Source organism: Mustela erminea, chromosome 17, assembly GCF_009829155.1.
Source record: "Mustela erminea isolate mMusErm1 chromosome 17, mMusErm1.Pri, whole genome shotgun sequence".
In the NCBI taxonomy this organism is placed as follows: domain Eukaryota; kingdom Metazoa; phylum Chordata; class Mammalia; order Carnivora; family Mustelidae; genus Mustela; species Mustela erminea.
In genome coordinates this window covers 11,822,030-11,849,453 of record NC_045630.1, presented here as the reverse complement: position 1 = coordinate 11,849,453, position 27,424 = coordinate 11,822,030, and the positions used below count along the sequence as shown (strand labels likewise).

The window sequence follows — 27,424 nt, the reverse complement described above, 5'->3', positions numbered from 1 at the left end:
TATACAATGGAGAAAAGATAGTCTTTTCAATAAATGGCTTTGCGAAAACTGGACAGCTACATGCAAAAGAGTGAAACTGGATCACTTTCTTACACCACACACAAAAATAAACTCAAAATGGATGAAAGACCTAAATGTGAGACCTGAAATCATAAAACTAAAAGAAAAGACAGACAGTAATCTCTTTGAGATTGACCTTGGCAGAATTTCTGTAGGTATGTCTCCTTACATAAGGGTCCTTTAATTTAACCTGAATGATACCACTTAAGGTCTCTATGCCTCTCATCTGTAATGAAAGGATAATACTATGGAAGTAATTTGTGTGTTGAACATCATGAGTTGGCAAATACTGACCTAGAGGCCAAATCCATCCCACTGCCCATTTTTGCAAGTAAAATTTTATTATAAATAAAGTCACATCCATTCACTTATAAAAGTATTATGTATGGCAGGCTTTCCCACTACAACAGCAGAGCTGAGTAGTTCTGACTACAGACAGTGTGGGCTTCAAAGCCTAAAATATTTCCTACTGGGCCTCTTCAGAAAAAGTTTGGTGACACCTCTTGAAGATGATAGATGACTGCTTAACAGAGACTAATAGATAGATGGACTGAAAACAACTTTAATAGGAAATTGGCTTCATTATCCTCAATGTTTGAATTTATCCTGTGGTCAGAATGGTGTATTTAAAAAAAGATTTTTTCTGTCGTTTGGAAACATCAAAGAAGGATACTTTAGTGCTAGAAGGAACCTTAGAAATTACCTAAACCATTTTTAGAGGAGTATAAAGAATGTGTTTTATTTTTCATTTTAAAAAATATTAAGCTGTATAGTCACTACACATACTGCTACTGGCATATTTCTCAGATTTTAAAGAGGACTAAAGGAATTATAGAAAAGGAAAACAGTGAAAGGATTCATAATCATCAATAATATTTCAGGGTATTTTTAAAATAGAAACTATTAAAGTAGACAAATAGAAACTATTAAGTAGACAAATAAGTTATATTTATAACAATAATGAAATGGAAAATAATTAACAGGATAGTACTGATGCTCCTTAAGTATCCCATTACCCTTTCATATTATCTCCTTCACCCCTCCCCACAGGTTGGCAACCACAACCCTGGCAATTACTATATCCATACATATTTTATATTAGGACATGTATACAACCATAAGATTATGAATCTTTCTAATGTCTTTAAACTTTATAACTGATACCAAAAACTGTGTATAGCCTTAGAAATATTATTTTACTCTAATACTGTGGCTAGAACATGTTACCCATGTTGACATACATTGTTCTAGTCTGTTAGTTTTACCTGCTATATGGAATACTTCCATGGACCAAATTTATCAGTTCTCCTGATTATAGAATTTAGTTCTCAATAATTTTAGATTGTGGATTATTTTGCTATCACACAAAATTGTGAAATGAATATTTTTACCAATGTCACCTAGTGCTCATCTATGAACATTTCTCCAGGCTGCAAATCTAGAAGTGGGACTGCTATGATGAAAGACATGTGCGTCTTCAACTTCATAATCATGAATACCACTAAGTTTAAGAATCTTTTTTACATTATCACTAGTCATCTCACATTCCTCTTCTGTAAAATGCCAGTTAATATCCTTTGCCATTTTCTTACACTGTGTGTGTGCTGTTTGTTTTTTGGGTTTTGGTTAATATTCAGGAATTCTGTTTACTCAAGCTTAGTTTACATGTGTTACAAATCTCTTCTCTCAGCATGTGGGCTTATTTTCCCACATTGTTTATAATGTCTTATTCGTAAAAAAATTATTTAATGTCAATGTAGTCTTCTAATTTACGATTTGTTTTTGTCTTTTTCACTATTTTCAGCTTTACTGAGATATAACTGACAAATAAAATCATATATTTAGAGTATACAACATGATGATTTGATAGATAATACACATCGTGAAGGGATTCTCACTGTTGCGTTAATTAACACACTCCTCATGTGTTCTTTTGTTTTTGGTGGTGTTTTTCAGTAAAATGTTTAATTTCCAATCTCTTAGAAAAGTTCAGTCATACAACACGGTTTTACCAACTATAGCCACATTATACAGTAGCTTCTCAGACCTTATTCATTTCTTTTTATTTAATGGGATGGGTGGGGCAGAGAGAGGAGGAAAGATAATTTCCAAGCAGACTCCCTTTTGAGTGACAAGCCCAACGCAGGGCTCGAACCCATGACTCTGATATCATGACCTGAGCTGATGTCAAGAGTCAGAAGCTTAACTGACTGAGCCACCCAGGTGCCCCAAGGTGGACATTATCCACCTTGTACCTGGAAGTTTGTACCCTTTGACCAACCTCTCTCTATTTCCCCAGCCCCTGGCAACCACAATTCTACTCTCATAATTTGTGGTTTGTGTCCCAGGAAATTTCCCTTACCTTTCCCCAGAGGTCCTACAGATACTGTCCCATATTTTCCCCTATAAGTTTCAAAGTTTTGCTTTTCACTTCAAGTCTTTAGTCTCTCTGGAATAAAAGTTTGCATGCAGTGTGAGATAAAGGCCCATCCCATTTCCTTCTGTCCCAACAGCACTGACTGAACGACATCCTTTAACCACTGATTTCTCCCACCATTGAGGTTGCAAACCAAGTGGGTCTGTTTCAGAACGTCCTAAAGCAGTTTCCTTTAACAGTCTCCAGGGGAAAAGGAAGACTATTAATAATCACCAGAACAATAAGCATAAACTGAGATACACGATCATCCTATGTATATGCCTATAACTGGACAAATACTACACTATTTTAATTATGAAAGCTCTGTAATGACTTCTTTACTCCTGCGGACCAGGATTTTAAAATGTCATGGCTCTTCCAGATGAATGCTAGGATCAACTGAGTATGTTCAATAGGACACACGGAGACTTTGATGGGAATCACAATGATTTTATATATTAATCTAAAAGAACTGATGTCTTTATAAGAAGACTCTTCCCATCCATGTATACGGTGTATCTCACTTCTGAGTATTCTTGTATATCTTTCAATAATACTGAAAGTTTTCTGCAGAGAACTTTTATTATCCACATAGCTATTACTTATCTTTTATTGACTATGTATCTATGTTTTCTTACCTATAGTTTTTGGTACCTTACAGTTTTGTTGCTATTGTGAATGGGATTTTCTTCAAAGAAGCATTCTCATTCTGCTTTCAATTTTAGAGGGAATGTTTCTAATGTTTCGCCATTAAGTATGATCCTTGGTTTAGATTTTCAGTAGAAATTCAGAATCAGCTTATAAGAATTATCTTCAACTCCTAATTTGCTAAAAGTATCAGGAATGGATATTCAATTTTATTACTTTTAGTACTGAGATTTTATGGTTTTCCTCCTTCAGTTTATTAATATAGTTTATTACACTAATAGATGCTCTAATGTTGGAACTTCCTGGCATCCTAGAATGAAACCCACATGACAATTTTTTTAAATGTACCATGCATCACGGAGTGTAAAATTCCATTGATTATAAAGATGCACCACTATATCATGTGCCCCTAAAGGAGAGAACACGCAACTACAATTAGAGAAGCCATTATTTTAAAAAGCATCCAATCTTAGAGAAATTAAATTGAAAAATTAGTCTGTCTTATTAGTGTTGACAAATATAACATCTATACTGCTGAATTTGATTGTTTTTTTCTTTAGGATTTTTGCTTTTATATTCATAAGTAATATTGTTCTATAAACACTCTCTTCTATAAACCCTATCTTTCACAAGTTTTGTTATCAAGGTGTTACATTTTTCAAAAATGTTCAAATTTTCTGAAATAATTTATACAGGGTTCAATTACTGCTTTCTTAAGAGTAAAAAAAAAACTTTATCCATAAAACAACATTTGTAGCAGCTATACTGTCTGTAATAGCTCAAAACCAGGGGGGGAAAAAAAAACCTCAAATGGCCACCAACAGGGAGGTGGACAAGTTATCATATATTTATACAAGAGAAGACTACCAACCAATAAAGAAACATCTACTGTCATATACGTCAAACTGAATGAAACTCAAAAATCTATATGTTGATAAAAACACATCAGACAGAAAAGAATACACTATGTAGAATTCTGCTTATAAGACGTTCCAGAACAGGTTAAAAACTAAGTTATAGGGACAGAAACAAGAGCAACTCATGGCTGGAGAAACAGAGCTTAACTGGGAAAGAGCACAAGGCGATTTTCAGGGTGATAAAAACATTATACATCTTGACTGTGATGATGGCCACACAGGTGTATCCATTGTCAAAACTCAGCACAGCACATTTGCCATGTGTGAATTTTATCATGTGTATTTCAATGTTAAAAATAAAGGGGGAGAAGGTACAAAATGCCTAAAGATATAAGAGATTGAAGTCTTGTGGAAGGAAAATGTCCCGTTACTAGATTTCTTTAAACGTTTTTAGGGTTATTCCCATGATTTCTATTTCTTCATGAGTACACTGTAGTGGCTTATGGTTTTCTAATGCACATTTCATCCACATTTTCAAAATTTTACTGGAGTATAGTTGCTCACAGTATTGTTACTATTTTTTAAATCTACAACATACTTACAGTTCTATTCCTAGTCGGACTTCTTTAAATCTCTATATTGTCCTGATAAAAATAACACCTAAGGCTTATTTAGTACTTTATTTTCTGCACAGTGATTTTTTAAAAGAAGATTTTATTTATTTATTTATTTGTTTGTTTGTTTGAGAGAGAGAGTGAAAGAGAGCATGAGAGAGTAGAAGATCAGAGGGAGAAGCAGACCCCCATGGAGCTGGGAGCCTGATGTGAGACTCGATCCCGAGACTCTGGGATTGTGACCTGAGCCAAAGGCAGTCACTTAACCAACTGAGCCACCCGGGCACCCTATTCCATGCAGTGTTTAAGTGACAGAGATTTTTTTTTAGATCAGCAAGTAAAAACGCAACTAATTGCTGCACACATAAGAGATGCTCAAAATGAAAAGAGTAAAAATAAGATCACAGAAAATCAGAGGCATATGGATACCATTACTAAAAGGCTGGTATACCATGCAAAGTAAATTTCAAGGCAAAAACAAAACAAGAAGCAGTAACAGTGATAAAAAGGATTCCTGAGTCAGGCCTAGCTCAAGGTAACATGTACGAATTTGTACATTCAACTTTCCTGGGAAAAGAGGAGGTGAGGGAGGATGCTGGTAAGATGAAATAATTCTCTCCTCACTCTGCACTCCCTATCTGATGTAGGGTCGCAGGACCGGGCTGTACCTGCAGGTGCCAGAAGTAAAGGTTTCTGGTTTTGTTTTTTTTTTTTATTTAAATCCAATTAATTAACATACAATGTATCGTTAGTTTCAGAGGTAAAGGTCAGTGATTCATCAGTCTTATATGATACCAGCGCTCTCCTAAACTCTCCCCCATGCGCTTCTTCTCTTGGCTGAGTTGAATCTGTACCCTCTCCATATCATAAACTGCAGAGAAGTTTTCAGGAAATTCTAGGAGTCCTTGCAAATTATGGAAACCTCAGTAGCTCATTCTGATACTTCCAATTCAAATTCAGAACTACAGAGTTTATACTTGTCCTCTTTGATCTCACATCAGTGTCCCCTTCCTTCTGCACCAACAGGCCTGACTCTTAAGGACACAGGGGATAATAGAAGTGAACTGGAGTACCCCATAATCACGCATTTGCTTTATTTCACATTCACACACAACAATCTCAAAATAACATTATTTATGCCAGCACCATAAATTTGATGACTGAAAACACTTTGAAAAAAATGTGTACAAATTCTCCCAATTGTCACCACCTTTTATGGTTGCAGCCTATGTCCATTCCGAGAGCAAACAGCCGTAAATGCTGTTCCTGCTCACTCTTAACTTTTCTGTTTTCACTTCTACAGCTACTTAATGAGCAACTCCAGTCCTTAAGCTGATGTCTGCCTGTCATTTTGGTTGTCTGTAGCTCATTCTCTAACAGATTACTAGATTCTTCAGGAAGAATTCATGGGATCAACATTCCCCAGGCTCCTGCAAGTTGACGACATTTGTGAGTGTTCTTTATACCTGAAAGGTGATTATGTTTGTGTTCTCTTTTCTGGGACATCATAAATATTTAACACATTGTTTTTCAGTCATAAACCTTTATTGTTGAATTGTCTGATGATAAATTCATTTTCTTGCCCCTGTAAATCACTTTTTTTTTAAAATGTTATGTTAGTCACTTATTCTTTTTGTCTCATAGGATTTTTTCCTTTTCCCCCCCCAAAAAAAAAATGTTTAAAGGTCTATAATTATACCAGAATTTGCTTATGCTCTATCTCTATCCATTATGTTCCAGTTGTCATACATAATTTGCTCACTGACTATCTACCAAAACAAATTTCTTTAAACAGTCAAATGTTTTAAAGAACCCCAGAGAGGTGTGACCTGGCTGGTTCAGTTGGTGAAGCATGAAACTCTTCATCTAAGGGTTGTGAGTTCAAGCCCCATACTGGATGCAGAGATTGCTTAAAAATAAATAGAAAGATATTTTAATCTTTAAAAAAATAAGAATTTAAGAGGAAAAGTGTTGTATACACACAATTTTTTAAAACCATGTATTATGCTCTTTCTTCTTTCTTGAAGCCCCACATTTCCTTCTGCTAACATTTCCTTCCTTCTGAAATATGTAATTAGCATTTCTGATAAGGAAGGTCTTGAGTAATAAATTCTTTTGGGTTTCATGTATCTAAAAATATTCTCTTTCTAACTTCATCCCTGAAGGAAATTTTCACTGGATATAAAATTCTAGGTTGATAGTTTTCTTCTTTCCAGTACTGTAAACATTTTGTTCAGTTATTCTTTAGTCCCTGTGGTCTTGATGAGAAATCTGAGCTCTCTCAGATTGTTTTTCCCCAGTATGGAAAGCATTATTTTCCTCTAGATGCTCTCAAGACTTTTCGTATCCTTCGTATTCCATACTTTGATTTGGAGGTGCTTTGTCAAATTTATATGGTTTTGATTTGCTGTGACTGTTGATTCTCTAAATTCCTATGTTTCTCCAAACTTGGGACATCTTCAGCCATTATTTTTTCTGCCCTGTTCTGTCTTTCTGGGGCTCCAATTACATATGTTACATCTTTTCATCACTTATCTGTTCATTCTTACAATCTTTCCATGTCTAGTTTGCAAAGAATAATTTCTGTTGATCTACACTCAGTTTCACTGACTTTCTCTTATGAGTCTCCTTTCTGATACAGATGCCATTCAGTGAATTTTTATTTGAGATACTGTATTTTTCTATTCTGAAGGTTTCATTTTGTTTTTTTCCTATTTCACTACTGAAATTTTCTATCATCTCATTCATTTTAAATGTTTTCCTTTATTTCATGAAGTATGCTTAAAGTAAATACTTTTTTAAAGCTTTTATTTGATAATTTTTCCAATTCAAACCTAGGTCATCTGACCTGGGTCATCTTGAGCTATCAGTCCACTTTTTTTCTCTTGAGACTCAATCACTTCCTGACAGACTAATTTTGGCTTGTACTGTGTATAATTGTGATCCCGTGGCACACTATGGACTCTGTCAAAAATCTCTGGAAAATGTTGGCATTTTAGTTTTACCAGACAACGTGGTTAAACTGAGATGTACACTCTAGTATACTCTACAACAGGACTGAACCTTGAAAACAATGTGCTAAGTGAAAGAAGTCCATCGAGAGACACCCATTAGCTTTCCATTGATGTGAAATGTCCAGAATAGACAAATCTACAGAGAGAGACAGATTAATGGTTCCTTAGGGCTAGGGAAATAAGAGAACAGGGAGGTGAGAACTTTAGGGTACAGGGTTTCTGTACAGGTGAGGAAAATGGTTAAAACAGACTAAGGAGCTCCTGGGTGGCTCAGTGGGTTAAAGCCTCTGCCTTCAGCTCAGGTCATGATTCCAGAGTGCTGGGATCGAGTCTCACATCGGGTTCTCTGCTCAACAGGGAGCCTTCTTCCTCCTCTCTCTCTATCTGCCTACTTGATCTCTGTCAAATAAATAAATACATCTTTAAAAAAAACAACAACAACAGACTGAGGTGATGACTAAACATATCTGTGGATACACTAAAAATCACTGTACATTTTAACTGACTCAATTGTATGGTATGTAAATTACATCTCAGTAAAGCTGTTAAAAAAAAGTCTATTTATAATGAAATCTTATAGCATTTTTAAAAAATATTTATTTATTTATTTGTCAGAAAGAGAGAGAGAGAAAGCACACAAGAAGGCAGAGAGGCAGGCAGAGGTGGAAAGAGAGACAGGCTCCTTGCCCAAGGACCTCAGGATCATGACCTGAGCCGAAGGCAGCGGCTTAACCCACTGAGCCACCCAGGCATCCCCTTACAGCATTTTTTAATGAAGATCCTCTGAATATCAATGGCAAGTAGTACAAAAAGGCAGAGATCACGCTTTCCTCCTCTGGGTGAAAAGTTTGGAATAAGTCATGAGCCAGTAACATATCAATGATTACTATTAATGTTAATTACCAAAGACAACATCTAATACTATTAAGAGTGGAGCCAATAAAGAAAAGTTTGTTATTTTTATATCTTTTTTTTTTTAAATGAAGGGTTTAAAATGGAGAGACAATTCTTTTTTTTGTTTGTTTTGAGAGAGAGAGAGAATCTCAAGCAGACTCCATGCCCAGTGCAGACCCCACACAGGGCTTGATCTCACAACCCAGAGATTACAACCTGAGCCGAAACCAAGAGTCAGATACTTAACTGAGCCACTCAGACGCCCTGAGAGAATTCTCCATTTTTAAAAACCAGTTTCATATTCTACCATTACCTAATTGTATGGACACCTATTTCCACTAAGAACTGTAAAATGATAGGTGATCTAAAATAATGGAACTTTTCTCCCCAGATATGCATATCTAATTCTTACTAATCAACAAGCGTAAAGCATTAAATACTTTATATTATCACTGACCTCTGTGACAAAACAATCTGCCCACTATCAATGACTTTCCCTTCGCTATCAAAGCAGTTTCTAATAAGGTCCTTCTAGTTTGGAGACAGCATGAGCACCACTCTTAAAATGGTGATATTATAAAACCTATAGGAGAAACAGAAATCAAGATAAGATCCTGGCTACTGAAGAACACACAATACCAGCTGGTAACATTTTGGTATCAGAATTAACATTCTGATTATTTACATATTCTTTAAAACACCACAAATATTCTCATCTTTCCATTTTTGTCATCTAAAACTACATCACAGGATAATCAAACATACCATTCTAACCAGATCAAGCTTACTTTTTTTGTTGTTCTAGTAGGATTTTGTGTCTTTCATTATTATTAGCACACTTGATGTTGTAGCTGACTATTGGAACACCAAGCCTATTGCTGAGTTTAATTAACATATTTAGAAATAAGTTGGGTTTTTTTTTCTCAACCTATAATTAGAGCTTGATTTACTATAACCCAACATTTGGCTTGTACTTTAATCAACCAGAGTCAGACATATGCTACATGATACTGTTTAGTTGTTAGAAATAATCTCTTACATAAATTTTGCATTTAAGCAAATAAATGATTGAAAAGAAAGACACTCTTAAAATGCAAAGTTCTTATTCAGGAAATCAAAAATGGAAATGCTGGTATTCAGACTTTTAGCTGAAAATCAAAGTGCATCCATGGCAAGTCTCAAACCTGAGGTGATAGATCAAAAATAAAGTATTTAATGACTACCAAAACCAGCCATTCTATTAAAAGCATTTAAAAAATGGATATGCTCTTATAACAATGTTTTTATATTGTATTTTTCTAAGTATTCAAGTGATACCTTGAACGTTAAAATAATGGTAAAACTTTACTTCTGAATCTTAATGGTCATTCTTTGCATATCTTGTTTACTTTGGTCCTCCTCCTCAGCTAAGCTAATTCCATTTGTTGAACTATCTACTTCCTACAACGGACTGGCTTTTTCCAAGAGGTCCTCCTGATTCACTTGTTCACCTCCTCTTTACTCTCTTATTCTATATTTCCACAGTGCTTAGGTATATTAAAAAATTATATTTTGCTTTTTTTTAAAACCTGTTTTTGTTGTCATTCAACTGCTCTCTATTATTACAGGTAAGCATATTTCATTCCCACCCAAGAAAGTAGGTAGGATACTGGTAAGACAGGACTCTTTGAACAAGACTTGTGAATGAATTTACAAAATTAAAAATTTTTGTCCAACTTGGGTACAACTGTGAAGCAGAAGTTATTTTCTTGAAATTGGTCTTTTTTTCAAAAGACAGTTAACTGAATGTAAAGAATGTACTAGTACTTACATAAAACCATATTACTTACTAAATAGCAGATCTCACTCCCACTCCTAATACCCAGGACACTAGTATCCACAAAAAAAGATACATGTTTGAAATGCACCAGCTAAGACATTAATGTAACTAAACATAAAGGGGAAGATGATTTACTTTGATTTTCCATAAGATGCCTTATCCACACTTATTATTTCCTCCTGATGTTCCTTCTTAGTATGCTTTATTGGCCACTCCTACCCCACCCAATCTCAAAATACCAAAGTTCTTCAGGGCTCAGTCCTAGACCTGCTTCAGTACTGACTGTTTCACTAAGTGGCCTCAGCTTACCTTGTGATTTGCGCATCATCTATCTGCCAATGACACCCAAGTACGTGGATTACAGGTTGCAGCCTTTTAGAGGGTAAGAAAAATCACTTCCCGGAAGGCCAGGAGCCTAAGCAAATTTAGCAATCTATGAATTCACCCAAATTTACACAAATTGCAGGTATGACATGATGGAGACTTTCTTGGGCTTGGTTTTCAGACTTTAGAAAAGGAAGTAATAGAGTTATTTTTTTCTTAAAACCTTTTCATTTTGATATGATTACAGACCCAAAGGTAATTGCATAAATGGAACGCTGAGTCCACCGTTCTCCCCAGCTTCTCCACTACTAACAACATACATTACAGCCACAGCACGATGGCAAAACCAGGAAACCAACACAGAGACATTAATGGTAGATTATAGACCTTCTCAGTCTGTATCCTTTTTTCATCCGCACATGCACATGTGTGTAGTCCCATGCAATCTTATCCTGGGTGTCAATTCATAAAACCACCACCACATTCAAGATACACAGCCATTTCATCACCACAAAGAACTACACAACCACACGCTACCTCACTCCCCATCCTGTCCCTGACCTTGTCCTCTGGGCACCGTTCATCTGTTTTCTAACTCTGCAGTTCTGATACTCCAAGAAGTTAGGTATGAGGAAATCATATAGTACATACGCTTTGAGATTTAATTCTTGACACTCAGCGTAACACCCTTCAGGCCCACCCAGGCTGCTGTGCGTAATTAGTACCACTTGCCCCTCCTCCTGCCAGGAGCACTCCCTTGTATGCATACAGTAGGTACAGCGGAGGTATGCAACCCGCTGCCCACTCAAGAACTTGCAGGCTGCTTCTTGTATTATGCTATTACAAAGAAAGCCACTATGAACACTCAGGTACAGGTTTTTCTGTGAATATATGTTTTAACTTTTGTGGGATAAATGTCTTCAAATGTAATCACGGAGTCCCGTGGTAAGTGCATGTTACTTTTTTTTAAAACTTTCAAACTGTTCCTGAGTAGCCAAGTCATTTTACATACCTACCAGCAATGTGTGAGAGATCTACTTTCTCCACATCCTGACTGGCACTTAGTATTATCACTATTTGTTATTTTAGCAGTGTAACATCTTCTCATTGATATCTCATTATAGTTTTAGTTTGCATTTTTCTAATGCCTAATATTGAACAGCTTTTTATGTGTTTAGTTGCTATCTATATCTCCTCTTGGGCAAAATGTCTCTTTGTGTCTTTTGTCCATTCTATAACTGGATTAGTTGAAGTTTTTTGATCATGTCGAGAGTTCTTTATATATCCCAGATACAGGGTCTTCATCATACATATGGTTTGCAAATATTTTCTCCCATTCTGTAGCTTGCCTTTTGGCCTCCTACCTGCTCCTTAAGAAGTATACATGTTTTTCATTTTGGTAAAGTTCACTTCATCAATTTTTAATGTCCTATCTAAGAACTCCTCACTAAGGAGGAGGACTAAACCCTAAGTCCAGAAGATGCTCTCTGATGTTTTCTTCTACTTTATTCTCCTTTTTCAAAAACCATTTTAGCCACTCTAGTTTCACTGTATTTCCACATAAACTTTGGAGCGAGCTTATTTTTATATTTAAATAAATAAATAAATAAATAAATCCTCCAAATGAAAAACCTATATGAGCTGTCAAAAACACTGAAAATAAGATGGCATTATTGCGTCGCTAAGTAGAGCTGTGTAGGGCCAAGCCAGTAGCCTGAGGCCTGAATGCAGCTCCACAAAGAGAAGCAGGAGCTAGAGTTGTTAAGGGAGGGTAGCCTAACAATAATACTTTCACCTGGATAGAAGGAAAAAACAAAACAAAACAAAGAAACCCTTGCTGGGATTTTCAAAGGGATGGCATCAAACCTACAGATCGATTTAGGGAGAACAGACATCTTTAATCTGAAAAGGTTTCATATTCATTAGGCGTTCTACCAGCAAGTGCTCTACGGGGACCATCTTTCTTCCCTCCTCAACCCCACTGCATCCTTTCCTGGCCTCCTGTGAAAGGGGAGAAGCTCTCACAGTAAGGTAAGCTCTCACAGTAAGAGCCCTATAAGTACTCATCTCTACAGCACCATTCTCCACGTCTCAGCACAATGACAAGGAGGGACACCTGGGTGGCTCAGTCAATTAAGCACCTGCGTTCAGCTCAGGTCAAGATCCCAGGATGGCTGGTATCCAGCCCCCCATCGGGCTCTCTGCTCAGCGGGGAGCCTGCTTCCCTCTCTCTCTGCCTGCCTCTCTGCCTACTTGTCTCTGTCTGTCAAATAAATAAGTAAAATCTTTAAAAAAAAAAAAAAAAAAAAAAAAGGAAGATCCCAGGACAGGTTCCTTGCTCAGCAGGAAGCCTGCCTCTCCCTCTGCCTGCTGCTGCACCTGCTTGGGTGTGCTTGCATGTGTGCTCTCTCTCACAAATATATAAAATATTTTTTAAAAAAATACAATGACACGGAAATGGTCTATGTGCCAGCAACTAGTCTTTAACACTTTAATAAGCAGCATTCTTTAATCTTTACAGGAAGACCACTGTTTTTTAGAAAAAGTTCCAAGTTGCTGTAATCTCAAGGACAAATCATTTGGCATCTAAATTTCAGAAGCTTGTGGAGGAGCAAGCACAGTAAATAAGTCTCGTGGCACCTCGTCTAATGCTTTCTTCACTACCCAGTGTTACTTGAAAACATTTTTATTTTACTTTACTTACTTTATTGTCAGTCTGTACCTCGATTTTTTTTTAAAGATTTTATCTATTTGACAGAGAGAGAGATCACAAGTAGGCAAAGAGGCAGGCAGAGAGGGGGAAGCAGTCTCCCCGCTGAGCAGAGAGCCCGATGCGGGGCTCAATCCCAGGACCCTGAGATCATGACCTGAGCAGAAGGCAGAAGCTTAACCCACTGAGCCACCCAGGCGCCCCAGTCTGGACATAGACTTTAAAGCTAGCCAGAGTCAATCTCTTTAATTCCTATTTTCATGTCCCCATCCATACCTCTTTCATCTTATATTAACTAACATCTCCTTTGAAAACAGGCAAAATACTGTTTTACATTGGTTGTTTTTTTTTTTTTTTTAAGTGTATTTCTGGAAATTTCAAAGGTAGTTGCAAATGTTCTTGAGTAAAATATGACAACGTGGTGAGCAACTGGAAGCCAAGCATGTGGGACTGACGACTCCTATCACTTGCTACTTTCCACTGCTCATTTCCCTCTCACAGAACCATGCGGAAGCAAAGACAAAATATTCATCAGAAAATGCCCTATTAGAAGACAAAGAATATATTTTGGAAGTCTGGAAATAAACTTGTTTTAAAAGAACACAAAGGGAAGGGGCACCTGGGTGGCTCAGTGGGTTAAGCCGCTGCCTTCGGCTCAGGTCATGATCTCAGGGTCCTGGGATCGAGTCCCGCATCGGGTTCTCTGCTCGGCGGGGAGCCTGCTTCCCTCTCTCTCTCTCTGCCTGCCTCTCTGCCTACTTGTGATCTTTCTCTGTCAAATAAATAAATAAAATCTTAAAAAAAAAAAAAAAAAAGAACACAAAGGGAAAACATATTTCCTTCCCTGAACACATCCCATCTCCTCTATTCCCTTTTTGTATTCTCTAATTCCATATACTTGAAGTTCAAAATTATAAAACATTCTGAAATTTGGCAAACCTTGAAAACTTTGATGTGAAGTTTACTGTAAAACCAGCTAACTTAACACAATGTTTGAACAAAACACTTCATTCCTTAAGTTACCTGGAGCTTGATGGCTATCACGGTATCAAGTCTACAGCACGGTACTCAAGTGTTTCCACAAGAGGAACCAAAATTGCTCTTCCTCAACTTAACATGAGCTTTCTTCTCCAGCTGAACCACCTACCAACCAACCTTCTGCATATCTACAACCTTATCTCCCGCCATCCCTGGTCGCTAGAACGCCTTCTGCTCTGCCTACAAAAAGCCTCCTCATCTGCAAAGTCCCATCATGAAAGCATACTTTTATGAGCAATAAGATGTTATGTCAAGAACATAAATTCCAGCATCAGCCTGACTCAGATTTTAACCTAGGTTATGCTAACTATGGACTCGTGTCTCTGAAGCTGGGTTTCTCGTTCACAGAACGGAGTCACATCCATTGTAGATGACACCCAAATAACAGCACTATTGTTAGAATAACATAGGTAAAATCTGTAACACAGTTAAAAGTTAAGTAACCACTGGAAATCACCATCTATTAAGCTTATTACTCATTTCTTTGAGTGCACTGTAATTTGCTTAAATAGCTCAAATGGCAGTTCACAATCCGGGCTCACTCCATCTCTTATACTTTTGCCCTAAATGATTATTTAAAGTCTACTACTTTAGTTTTTACTTATGTCTTGTGTTTTCTGTCCCCAAACAGGCTGGAAGTTTCTTACAAGTCAGGACTATATATTATACTTACTTAAAATTTTATGTAATTTAGCACAGTGCTATTTATAAAAACAGACTCAATGAACATTTCCTCAGTAAAGCATCTGCTGAAATAGTCTTTCCAGAAAACAGGAATCACATTTTAAGAAGTGCACTGATAGACCGGAGCATGTCCACTGAGAAGTAAAGGGAGAGGCAAGGAGGGAGGGAGGGTGGCACGGAAATGGGCACAAGGTGAGGATCGACATGTGCATCTGAGATAGTGGGAAAGGGAATGTGTATGTCCATTTTGATAACAAAGAAAGTACAAATATGCTGATGTTTAACCTAGAGGAATGATGACTTCAGAAGGCAGGAGAGTTTTAAGACAAATTAGACTATTATATGTGGTTCTGAAGGCAAAACTAGGAACAATGTAAGGTAAAAAAGAAATTCAGCTTAACATAAAGTAAAATCCTATGACATGAGAGCTATCCAACAATGGAATAAACAGGACTCATTTAACATAGAGTACCCGGTAAAATTATAGGTATTCAACCTATAGAGCCCTAATAGGGCTCAGGGTTAAAATGGATTTCCAATGTCAACATCAGAAAGATAGTTGTCATCTAAAATGCAGTGTTGAGAAGAATTGTAAGACCGTATATACAGTTGGCATGAAAGGGTCCTATGATCAGTTAAGAATATTTGCCATAGCTGAGTGGGAACGAGCAGATGGGTATCAGAGGATAAGCAGAAGGGGGAGGGTGTCAGAGGCAGGCCCCTGGCCAGGGCGGCCTCCGCCATTAAAAGATGGCGCCTGGCTAGTTGCCAGGTTAGGATTGCCTCGTGAGACTAAGCGGAACGCCCAAAGAGGAAGTAAACAGTATTGGTTGCTAGCGAAGTTGTTCGTTTAGGTGCACAGCCTGATTCGCTCCCTCCTGTACCCTGCTCGCTGATTGATCATGTAAGCGTATATAAGTGTGTAGACTTGCGGAAATAAAGAGAGAGAAGATGCATCCGAATTGGGGCGTCTTGTCATCCTTGCGGGGCGAGGGCCATAGGAGGGAGCCACCAGAAGTGACCCACTGGAGAGTAATACCCCAATTCGAAAGTGCCCTGTGCTTGGGGACAAGCATTAGCTCGGAATCTGGTTGAAGGCACTCAACAAGAGCAAAAGATGTTAAGGGGTGACTGATGGAATCTGGCGGTCACGGGCACGGGCCTAAGCCTACAGACCCAAGAGAGCCACAGCCAGCGACCAACCCTGCCAGAGAGAATGTGGTGGGGCCTCCAGTCCATGGTCCCTGAGCCCCTGGCCACACTCCCGGCCATGCATGAGAGAGTCTGGTGTGGGCATCAGCCAGCACTCTTGAGGATCCCGGCCTGCTGCCACCAGAGTGTCTGGACACTCCCAGCCTGAGCCTGGGAGAACCCGGCGCGACCTCTGGTCCGGCTCCCTCAGCGGCAGCCTTCTCCGACCTGCACAACCATGGGGACTGAGCACACCATGTGTGGGCCTGAACCCCAGACAAGCTGTCCCGGCAAAGGCAACCACCAGAAATGAGCTCCCTGGACCAGTATCACTCGTAGTTTTAGTAACACGGGAGGTACAGAGACAAGCGGGTGCCTCAGGCGAACCCTGAGACAGTGGCTGGGGGTACACAGCGCCTGCGGGAGGCTGCATGGCTCAGTGGAGTTTGCAGACGGGGAGTCTGTGTGTTCTGGGCCATCCAGAGGAGAGCAGACTGAGGCTTCTCTCTCAGGTAGAGGTCTGAGTGCCGTTTGCTTTCCACTAAACCTCTCAATTGCTGCGAAAAGTCACCAAAGAACAAAAACCTCCAGAGAACAAAAGTCTTAAAACCCAGTTTCCACAGAACCCAGCCCCTTGACAGGGGAAGGACAACTCAACCCAAGCAAGACTGACTGAAAAACAACACGGCAGGTGCTTCCCCAAGAAAGCAAGCCAAAAGAATGAGAGGACAACCACCACAGGGTTACCATAAAACTATAAAACCCCAATATCAAGGGAAAACAATATCTTAAGCTCCTGGTATTCTAACACCTGTATACTTCATAGATACAAGTTTCTTTTTAATTTGTTCTCACAATTCTTGTTCTTTTTAATTTTTCTAACCTACTTACCATTACAACTAGAGGTTTAATACAACATACTCAATAATAACCTTTTAACTTGAACTTTTTTCCTACATATACCTGTGTTTTAATTTTTTCTATTTTTTTAATATACATATAGATATAACCTTCAAGGTAATCTGCTTTCCCCAATCAATACTACCCCTATATATAAACCAGTTTTAATCTCCCTTTATCCCTGGAAAGTTAAGTCCTTTAACAAAGACATCAAGATACACCCAGGAAGAAACAAAATAACCTTCCTCGCCCACATCGAGGATTTATAACCACCCTCCCATCTTCTTCTTCTGTCGGTGTTTCAGTGTACTTGTTTTTGTTCTGATATTATAAATCTTATCCTTGGGTTCATTTTGGCTGGGTTCTTTTTTTTTTTTTTTTTCTTATCATTTACTTCTGTCAATCTTTTAGTTTGTTTTTGTTTATATACCTTATAAATCTTACTTTTGGGTCTCATTCTGGCTGGGTTTTCTCTTTTCTCTCTCTCTCTCTCTCGCTCTTTTTTCTTTTTTCTTTCTTTTTGGTGGTGATTTCCTATTGCTCTGAAACATTTCAGGCTGCACCTTGCCTGGATCGTGGTTGATATGTTCAACTACACATTCCCTCCACCACCTCTCACCAAAATGACTAGGAGGAGGAACACCCAACAGAGGAAAAATTCAGAGACTGTGCCCTCTCCATCAGAACCATTGGATACAGAAATAAACAGTATGTCGGAAAGGGAATTCAAGGTAATAATTATCCAGACAATAGCTAAGTTGGAGAAAACCATTAATGACAACATAGACTCTTTAGGCACAAAAGTGACAGCTAAGCTGGCAGAAGTTAAAAATGCTATCAATGAGATCCGTTCTAATCTAAATACTCTAACAGCTAGGGTAACCGAGGCAGAAGATAGAATTAGTGATCTAGAAGACAAAAATGATAGAGGAAAAGGGATCAGGAGGAGGCATGGAACAAACAGCTTAGAAGCCATGAAAACAGAATTAGGGAAATAAATAACACCATGACACGTTCCAGCATCAGAATTACTGGGATCCCTGAGGAGATGGAAAAAGAAAGAAGATTAGAAAATATAGCTGAACAAATTCTGGATGAAAATTTTCCCCGTCTGGGAAATGGAACAAGCATTCGGGTCCTAGAGGCAGAAAGAACACCAACCAAAATCAACGAATCTAGAAAGACCTCAAGACACTTAATTGTGAGACTGACGAACCATAATTTTAGACAAGAGCTTCTGAGGTATCTAGAGGGAAGAGATTCCTTACATATAGAGGAAGGTCCATCAGAATAATGTCAGACTTGTCCACAGAAACCTGGCAAACCAGGAAGGGCTGGCAAGACATATTCAGGGAACTAAATGAAAAGAACATGCAGCCAAGAATACTTTATCCAGCAAGGCTGACATTCAAAATAGATGGAGAGATAAAGCGCTTCCAATGACAGGCAAGGTTTAAAAGAGTATTCTACCATCAAGCCGGCACTACAAGAAATATTAAGGCAGGTTCTATAAAAGAAGAAAGAACCCAAGAGTGACACAGAACAGAAATTTACAGAGACAATCTATAGCAACAAGGACTTCACATGCAAATAAAAACATATCAACATGATAATAATCACTCTCAACGTGAACGGCCTAAATGCTCCCGTAAAATGGCACAGGGCTGCAGACTGGATAAAACGACGGGACCCGTCCATATGCTGTCTACAAGAGACACATCTGGAACCTAAGAATACATCCAGACTGAAAGCAAAGGGATGGAGAAGCATTTTTCATGCCAATGGGTCTCAAAAGAAAGCTGGGGTAGTGATTATCATATCAGATAAATTAGATTTTAACCTAAAGACTATAGTCAGAGATACAGAAGGACACTACTTTATTGTGAAAGGGTCTATCCACCAAGAAGATCTAATAATTGTAAATATTTAAGCTCCCAATATGGAAGCAGGCAACCACATAAGTCAATGGTTAATCAAAAAATAAAGAGTCATATCAATATGAATACATTAATAATAGGGAATCTTAACATGCCACTCTCAGTAACAGACACATCATCCAAGCAGAAATTGGACCAGATGGACCTCATGGATATATACAGAATATTCCACTTTATAACAACAGAATACTCATTCTTCTTGAGCACACATGTCACCTTTTCCAGAATAAACCACATGTTGGGTCACAAATCAGGGCTCAACCAATACCAAAAGATTGGGATTATTACCTGTATTTTCTGAGACCACAATGCTTTGAAACTGGAACTCAACCACAAGAAAAAGTCTGGAAGGAATTCAAATACTTGGAAGCTAAAGACCAACTTGCCCAAGAATGTTTGGATCCTGGAAATCAAAGAAGAACTTAAACAATTCATGGAAACCAATGAGAATGAAGACCCAGCAGTCCAAAACCTATGGGATATGGCAAAGGTGGTCCTAAGGAGAAAAGAGAGCCATCCAAGCCTCACTCAAAAAAACTTTAAAATCCAAAATACACCAGCTCTCTTTACACCTTGAAGAACTGGAAAACCAACAACAAATTAAGCCAACCCACACATAAGAAGGGAAATAATCAAGATTAGAGCAGAGATCAATGAAATAGAAACTAGAAATACAGTGGAACACATTAATGAAACTAAAAGCTGGTTCTTTGAAAGAATCAATAAGACCAATAAACCACTGGCCAAACTAATCCAAAAGAAAAGACAGAAGACCCAAATTAATAAAATTATGAATGAAAGGGGAAAGAGGAACTACAGAACACTCATGAAAGAAACTGAAGAAGACACAAAAAGATGGAAAAGCATTCCATGCTCATGGATCAGAATAAACATTGTTAAAATGTCTGCACTGCCCTGAGCAATCTATACTTTCAATGCCGACCCAATCAAAATTTCACTGGCATTTTTCAAAATGCTGGAACAAACACAATCCTAAAATATGTATGGAACCAGAAGAGACCCTGAATTGCTAAGGAAATGTTGAGAAAAAAAAAAAGCAAAACAAAACTAGGGGCATCACATTGCCTGATTTCAAGCTTTACTACAAAGCTGTGATCACCAAGACAGCATGGTACTGGCACAAAAACAGACACATAGACCAGTGGAAAAGAGTAGAGAGCCCAGATATGGACCCTCAACTCTATGGTCAAATATTCTTTGACAAAGCAGGGAAAAATATTCCGTGGAAAAAAAGACAGTCTCTTCAATAAATGGTGCTAGGAAAACTGGACAGCTATGTATAGAAGAATAAAACTTGACCATTCTCTTACACAACACACAAAGATAAACTCGAAATGGATAAAAGACCTCAACGTGAGACAGGAATCTGTCAAATCCTAGAGAAGAATATAGACAGTAACCTCTTCGACATCAGCCACAGCAACTTCTTTCAAGATATGTCTCCAAAGGCAAAAGAAACCAAAGTGAAAATGAACTTTTGGGACTTCGTCAAGATCAAAACCTTCTGCACAGCAAAGGAAACGGTCAACAAAACGAAGAGGCAAACCCCGGAATGGGAGAAGATATTCACAAATGACACTACAGACAAAGGGCTGATATCCAAGATCTATAAAGAACTCCTCGGGGGCGCCTGGGTGGCTCAGTGGGTTAAGCCGCTGCCTTCGGCTCAGGTCATGATCTCAGGGTCCTGGGATCGAGTCCCTCATCGGGCTCTCTGCTCAGCAGGGAGCCTGCTTCCTCCTCTCTCTCTCTCTGCCTGCCTCTCTGCCTACTTGTGATCTCTCTCTGTCAAATAAATAAATAAAATCTTTAAAAAAATAAAATAAAATAAAGAACTCCTCGAACTCAACACTCAAAAAACAGATAATCACGTCAAAAATGGGCAAAAGAGATGAAAAGACACGTCTCCATAGAAGACATACAAATGACTAACAGACACATGAAAAAATGTTCATCATCATTAGCCATCAGGGAGATTAAAATCAAAATCACATTGAGATACCACCTTACACCAGTTAGAATGGCCAAAATTAACAAAACAGTAAACAAGTGTTGGTGGGAATGAAAGTTGGTACGGCCACTTTGGAAAACAGTGTGGAGATTCCTCAAAATATTAAAAATAGAGCTACTCTATGCCCCTGCAATTGTACAACTGGGTATTTACCCCAAAGATACAGATGTAGTGAAAAGAAGGGTCATCAGTACCCCAATGTTCATAGCAGCAATGGCCACAGTTGCCAAACTGTGAAAAGAGCCAAGATTCCCTTCAACAGACGAATGGGTAAAGAAGATATAGTCCATATATACAATGATGCCTCCATCAGAAAGGATGAATGCCCAACTTTTGTATGAACATGGACAGGAATGGAAGAGATTATGCTGAGTGAAATAAGTCAAGCAGAGAAAGTCAATTATCATATGGTTTCACTTACTTGTGGAGCATAAGGAATAACACAGAAGATAACGGGTGAAGGGAAGCAGAAGTGAGTTGGGGAAAATTGGAGGGGGAGATGAACCATGAGGGACTATGGACTCTGAGAAACAAATTGAGAGTTTTGGAGGGGAGGGAGTGGGGGGCTGGGCGACCCTGGTGGTGGGTATTAAGGAGGGCATGTATTGCATGGAGCACTAGGTGTGGTGCATAAACAATGAATCTTGGAACACTGAAAAAATAAAATTAAATTTAGAGAAAATTAGAAAAAAATATTTTTAAATGACAGTTCTCAGCTGGGATCTTGAGTTCCTGTAACAAAAGCACTTTAGTTTCTCGTTCCGTAATTTGCTCTTAAGACCATAATACCATCTTAAAAACTGCACTGTGTTTTATAATTTTCATTATAAAAAGTATATTCATGGTTTATATTATAAAGTATATTCTAGGTTTTATTTTAAAAAAAACCTTTGTGACTATTAGGTATCAACAGGGGAAAGCATATGAATAGGCAGTAGCCAAACTGAAATCTCCTAAATACAAAATTTTTAATCAAAATATTCTTCCTTTTCTAATGTCCTAGAAGTTCAGTACTAAGTAAATTAATCAGCTGAAAATACCCACATCTTAAAAAAAAGAAAAAAAAGCAACACTAAAACAGAAACTTTCTCTTCCACCTGGGCTCCTGTCCTTCACAGAGATCACGTGCATCAGCCACCACTTAAAATGAACAGGCACTGCTGTGTTACTGAACAGACAGGCTCAGAGTCTGGTCGCAGGACCAGCAGCAGCACCTGGGAACCTGTCAGAAATGCCAATTCCCAGCCCCACCCACCCTACGGATTCAAAAGCCCTGGAGTAGACCCATCAAAGTGGGTCACAGCAAACCCTCTGCCTCATTCGGACGCGTGCTGACGTCTCAGAGGATGGCTCCTGCCCTCTCCGAAGTGGCAGGTCCTCCATTTGCTTCTTCCTAGCGCCTCGTCACTCTCTCTCATGGTCTCACAACCCGAAGCTTTCCTAATTTGAATGATTCATTCACCAGTAACTCTGTGATCATTTCCTATGCTCTCTCCTTTTAAAATGTGAGACTGCCTTTTAAAGTATGCAATACATTTAAAATTTTTTTATTACACATAAATTATTATGAGCTGTTTATGTAGAAGGAAATTTTTAGCTTGTGTCAACAGCTATAAGAATAATCCGGTACGTGGAGAAAGGAGAACCCTTGTGCACTGTTGGTGGGAATGCAAACTGGTGCAACCACTCTGGAAAACAGTATGGAAGGTTCTCAAAATGTTAATGCAAGTATCTTACAATCCAGCAATCGCACAACTAGGTATTTACCCAAAGAGTACAAAAATACTAATTCAAAGGGATACATGCACCCTGATGTTTATAGCAGCATTATCTACAATAGCCAAACTATGGAAATAGCCCCATTCATCAATAGATGAATGGATAAAGAAGATGTGGTGTACATATACAATGGAATATTACTCAGCCATAAAGGAGAATGAAATCTTACCATTTTCAGCGATAAGAAGTGAGCTAAAGTATTCTGATTAGCAAAATAAGTCAGAGAAGGACAAATACCATGATCTCACTCACATGTGGAATTTAAGAAACAAAACAAATGAGCAAAGGGAAAAAAGAGAGAGACACAAATCAAGAAACAGACTCTTAACTCCAGAGCATACACTGCTGGTCACCTGAGGGGAAGTGTGTGGGAAATGGGGGAAACAGTAATGGGGATTAAGGAATGCACCTATTGGTGCATGGAATGGAAGTGCTGAATCACTATACTATACATCTGAAACCAGTATTACACTGTATGTTAATTGGAGTTTAAATAAAAACTTAAAAAAAAAAAAAGAATAATCCCATATAAAAAACTATTTTTAAAGAGGTTCAATTTTTTCTTTTCATTTCATCTTAAACTGTATACAAACACACATTTGTGAGGAAGACTTTAAATAAATCACTGTCCCTGTCAGACAGTTTACAGAGAAAAAATTACCCCATGGCCATCAAAAGTATCATTTTCCCACAAAGACATCTCTGCTGGCCCTCACAGAACCCATTCTTGTGTGGCCTCTTACTCACCGGTGCACATAGTGCAGCTGATGAACGGAATCGATTGCTATCACCATCTCGGCCAAGTAAAATCGAGCCATATCTTCAGGCAATCTGTCTTCAAATTTGCTGAGCAGAGTAAGCAAATCCCCACCAACATAATAATCCATGACCAGGTACTAGAAGTAGAAAAGAAAAAAAGGACTCAATAAAAAGTAAAGGTGAAAAATTAATAAATGTAATGTAACCCGAAGTCAAATAGCACTGGGTCAAATACTTTTGTTGTTAATTACAAGAAGTTGCATAAGATGATCGTGACAAGGCTTGTAAATGTCAGGAAGCAGTAAAATAAAATTTAAAAACCTGAAGCAGGAAATAAGATAGAATTACCCTTGTTTTGTTGTTGTGTTTTGCGAAGTAACAACATCACCATCATCACCTATAACAATACGCTGCAGTTTTATCAACATTTCATTGAGGAAACAATGTATTAATTCTCCAAAAGTGATTAAAGTAACTCAGAATATAAGATATTCTTTTATTATGTTAAGTTCATTTTCATCATCATTAACATTTTCCTTATTTCCAGTTAGACTGGTAACAATTTATCAAATCAACACTTGGGTCAACACTAATATAGAGAATATAATAATTTCCATCATATACATATTTCTCTTTCCACTCCTAATAGTGCAGAAATAGCGGAATGGACTTTTCTTAGGTAAGTATAAGTAGAAGTCAACTAATTTTAGATATGGATGGTTATGGGTGTAGGTGTAGGATATTATGATTTATAAGAAATATATATATTTATGAAATATATATATATTTGGCAGAGCTCTTAAAAAACCCGTAGAATCTCCTAAGTGGGGGCACCTGGGTGGTCCAGTCATACGGGCTCAGGTCATGATCCCAGGGTCCTGGTGAGTAAGGAAAGGACTCAGATGTAGGCAAAAAGAGATAGGGCTCCCTTAGCTAGGTTCTGAAAGAGTGAACAAGAGATCAGGGAATAGACCAGACCACCTGGCCCCAGATGTTAGGGAGTATTTTTCTATGCTGGCTACAGGGAATCACAGAAAATGACCAAACCGGGGTGCCTGGGTGGCTTAGGGTTAATCCTCTGCCTTCAGCTCAGGTCATGATCTCAGGGTCCTGGGATTGAGACCCGCATCGGGCTCTCTGCTCAGTGGGGAGCCTGGTTCCCTCTCTCTCTGCCTACTTGTGATCTCTCTGTCAAATAAACAAATAAAATCTTAAAAAGAAAAGAAAGAAAGAAAATTACCAAACCTCAAAGTCAGTCAGTCAGTAAGGGTGTTATCGATTGTCCTCGTTCAGACCAAGATGGCACAAGAATCTCAAGGCCCCAAGCAACCTGGTCAAGTTCTCAATAAAAGACCTGCCTAAAAGCCCTCAGTGGCAGACATTTGGGACCCTTCTCACTCTAGAGAGCTTTCACTTTCCCTTCTGTTCTCACCTTCACTTAATGAACTTTCACATCACTTCACCCTTTTGTGTCTGGGAGATTCATTCTTCAGCTCTGTGAGGCAAGATCCCTGCAACCCTGTAACACCGGATGGAGCAGGGTCAGAGTCCCTGCTCAGCATACAGTCGTCTGCTTCTCCCTCCAACCTCTGTCCCTCTCCCTGCTCAAGCAAGCTCTCTCTCTCAAATAAATAAAAAAAAAATACTTAAAAAAAATCTCCTAAGGGAGAAGACAAAGGTGGCTTTTGTTATTTATAACAAACCTCTTTTCAACCACACTTGTGTTTATGTTAATGAGGTGGCTTTTGGAAAGCCCTTGGATAATCTAAGGGTGTGGGCTGGCTGCCAAGGGAGCCAAAATTAGAAGGCTGGAAATTTAGGGAAGAGCTAGAAACTGAATCCATCATCAATGGCCAATGACTTGATCAATCATGCCTAACTAATGAAGCATTCATAAAAACCCAGAAGATGGGGCTTGGTAAGCTTCCGGCTGGGCAACCGTGGCAAGTGGTGCTGGAAGAACTGGCACACTTTTGCGGAGGGCGTGAGCTCTGCGCCTCTCCATCACAGGGTGCCTGTGCACCTCCTTCCTACAGCGGATATTCAGTCCGGGGAGCAGCTTTGGCAAATTAACCGTTTCTGAGGAGTGGATCATGGGAACCTCTGCTCTGTGACTCAGAAGCACAAGTAACTGGGGGGTGAGGAGGGAGTCTCGTAGGACTTGAACGCTTAGCCTCTGGGATCTGGTGTTGTCTCCAGGTAGAGAGAGCATCGGAACTGAGTTAAATTGCAGGGGGCTCTGCTGGTGTCACAGGACGCTCCGATGAGTGGAAAACCCACACAGCTAATGTCATCACTGAAGCAGTACTGAGAGAGTACAGTGGGTGACATAAATGAAAACATGGAGACTTCCTTGACCATGTGTGTTTGCCAAAAGAGAAAGAGAAGGAGTACATGCTAAAATGTTCACAGGGATTAGCCCTGCATTGTTAGATTACCCGTGGTCTCATAGCTTTTCAGTATTTTCTAGATGGCTTTCTAAACATGCATCACATATGTACGTGCGTGTTTTCCACATCATACATATTCTTTTAAGGTGAGTGAAAAAGAGACTCAGTGGAAGGATGGCCTTTGTAGTCAGGGATACCTGTATTCAAATTCTGACTCTGGGTTTTAAGCGGCTTTTGAAAAATTAGTCTCTTAGAGCTTTCTCATCTATAGACCTACAATAATGATACCTTCTTCAGAGTACAGCACTCAGCATGAAGGACAGTAAACAGAAGATATTTTAATGTCATTTATAACACCTTGAAGTTAAAATTATTTTATTACCAAATAAAGATATTACTTCAGTGATCACCAACTTGACATTTAAAATTTAAAGAGTCTTGAGAAAATCCATATTCTTATTACTATATATTAAAATTAATTATAAGCATGTATAATTTCTGTTAAATAAAAGAAACTAATTTTACTGTTAAATCCTTGAAAATGAGAGGAAAAATCTACTTCAAATCCTGGTCTATGGTTTCCTTGCTCTATTTACTAGGCCTAATGTTTAACAGACTCCATCATGAAGATTAGAGCAAACTAATTTAATGTAACAGAACAGTGTTAATTAGCATAAACATGTCACTAGAAGTGGTAATGGTGGCAGGGAAGAAATCCATAGCTACCATCTTAAAGAAGTTCTCTGAGGGGCGCCTGGGTGGCTCAGTGGGTTAAAGCCTCTGCCTTTGGCCCAGGTCATGATCCCAGGGTCCTGGGATGGAGCCCCGCATCGGGCTCTCTGCTCGGCGGGAAGCCTGCTTCCTCCTCTCTCTGACTGCCTCTCTTGCCTACTTGTAATCTCTGTCTGTCAAATAAATAAAATCTTAAAAAAAAAAAAAAAGAAGTTCTCTGAGCAGAACAGCAAATGCAAAAACTTTTCAAATAAAAAAGTTTCCTACTGAAACTGAAATCAAACATTTACACATAGAAAATCATAAAATGTAACTTACCCCTTCAACAAACAGTCCCTAGGTGTCAATCAGGACTCTTTGGTACCAAACACAGGAGAAAAAAAAAACCTCAGAGGACAAAAAGACAAAAGTCTCCTCCATCAAAAGCTTCCTGTCTTGACATGTGCAACAGCCGTGCCTGCCACACCAGGTTCTTACAGTCTGAGTATAACCATCTACCAGGCAACTGCTAAAAAACTGTCATCTCAACATTTTTGCCACATTCAAAAGTGAGGCTCCTTGTGTCATTGTCTCTCCCCTACTTTCATCCATATTCTATGACGTGCTTCCCCTTAACAAACCCCGAG

General features: G+C 38.6%; 1 protein-coding gene across 15 annotated transcripts in view; it reads right to left on the bottom strand.

Moving 5' to 3' along the window:
• The window catches only part of CDC42BPA (CDC42 binding protein kinase alpha), a 329,438-nt gene that overhangs the window by 182,159 nt on the left and 119,855 nt on the right, over nucleotides 1-27,424 (bottom strand). For all 15 annotated transcript variants that reach the window (XM_032317331.1, XM_032317316.1, XM_032317323.1 and 12 more), the window contains exon 5: nucleotides 23,665-23,813. In XM_032317331.1, coding sequence (XP_032173222.1) covers nucleotides 23,665-23,813 — 149 coding nt within the window. The remainder of the gene's footprint in view (nucleotides 1-23,664; nucleotides 23,814-27,424) is intronic.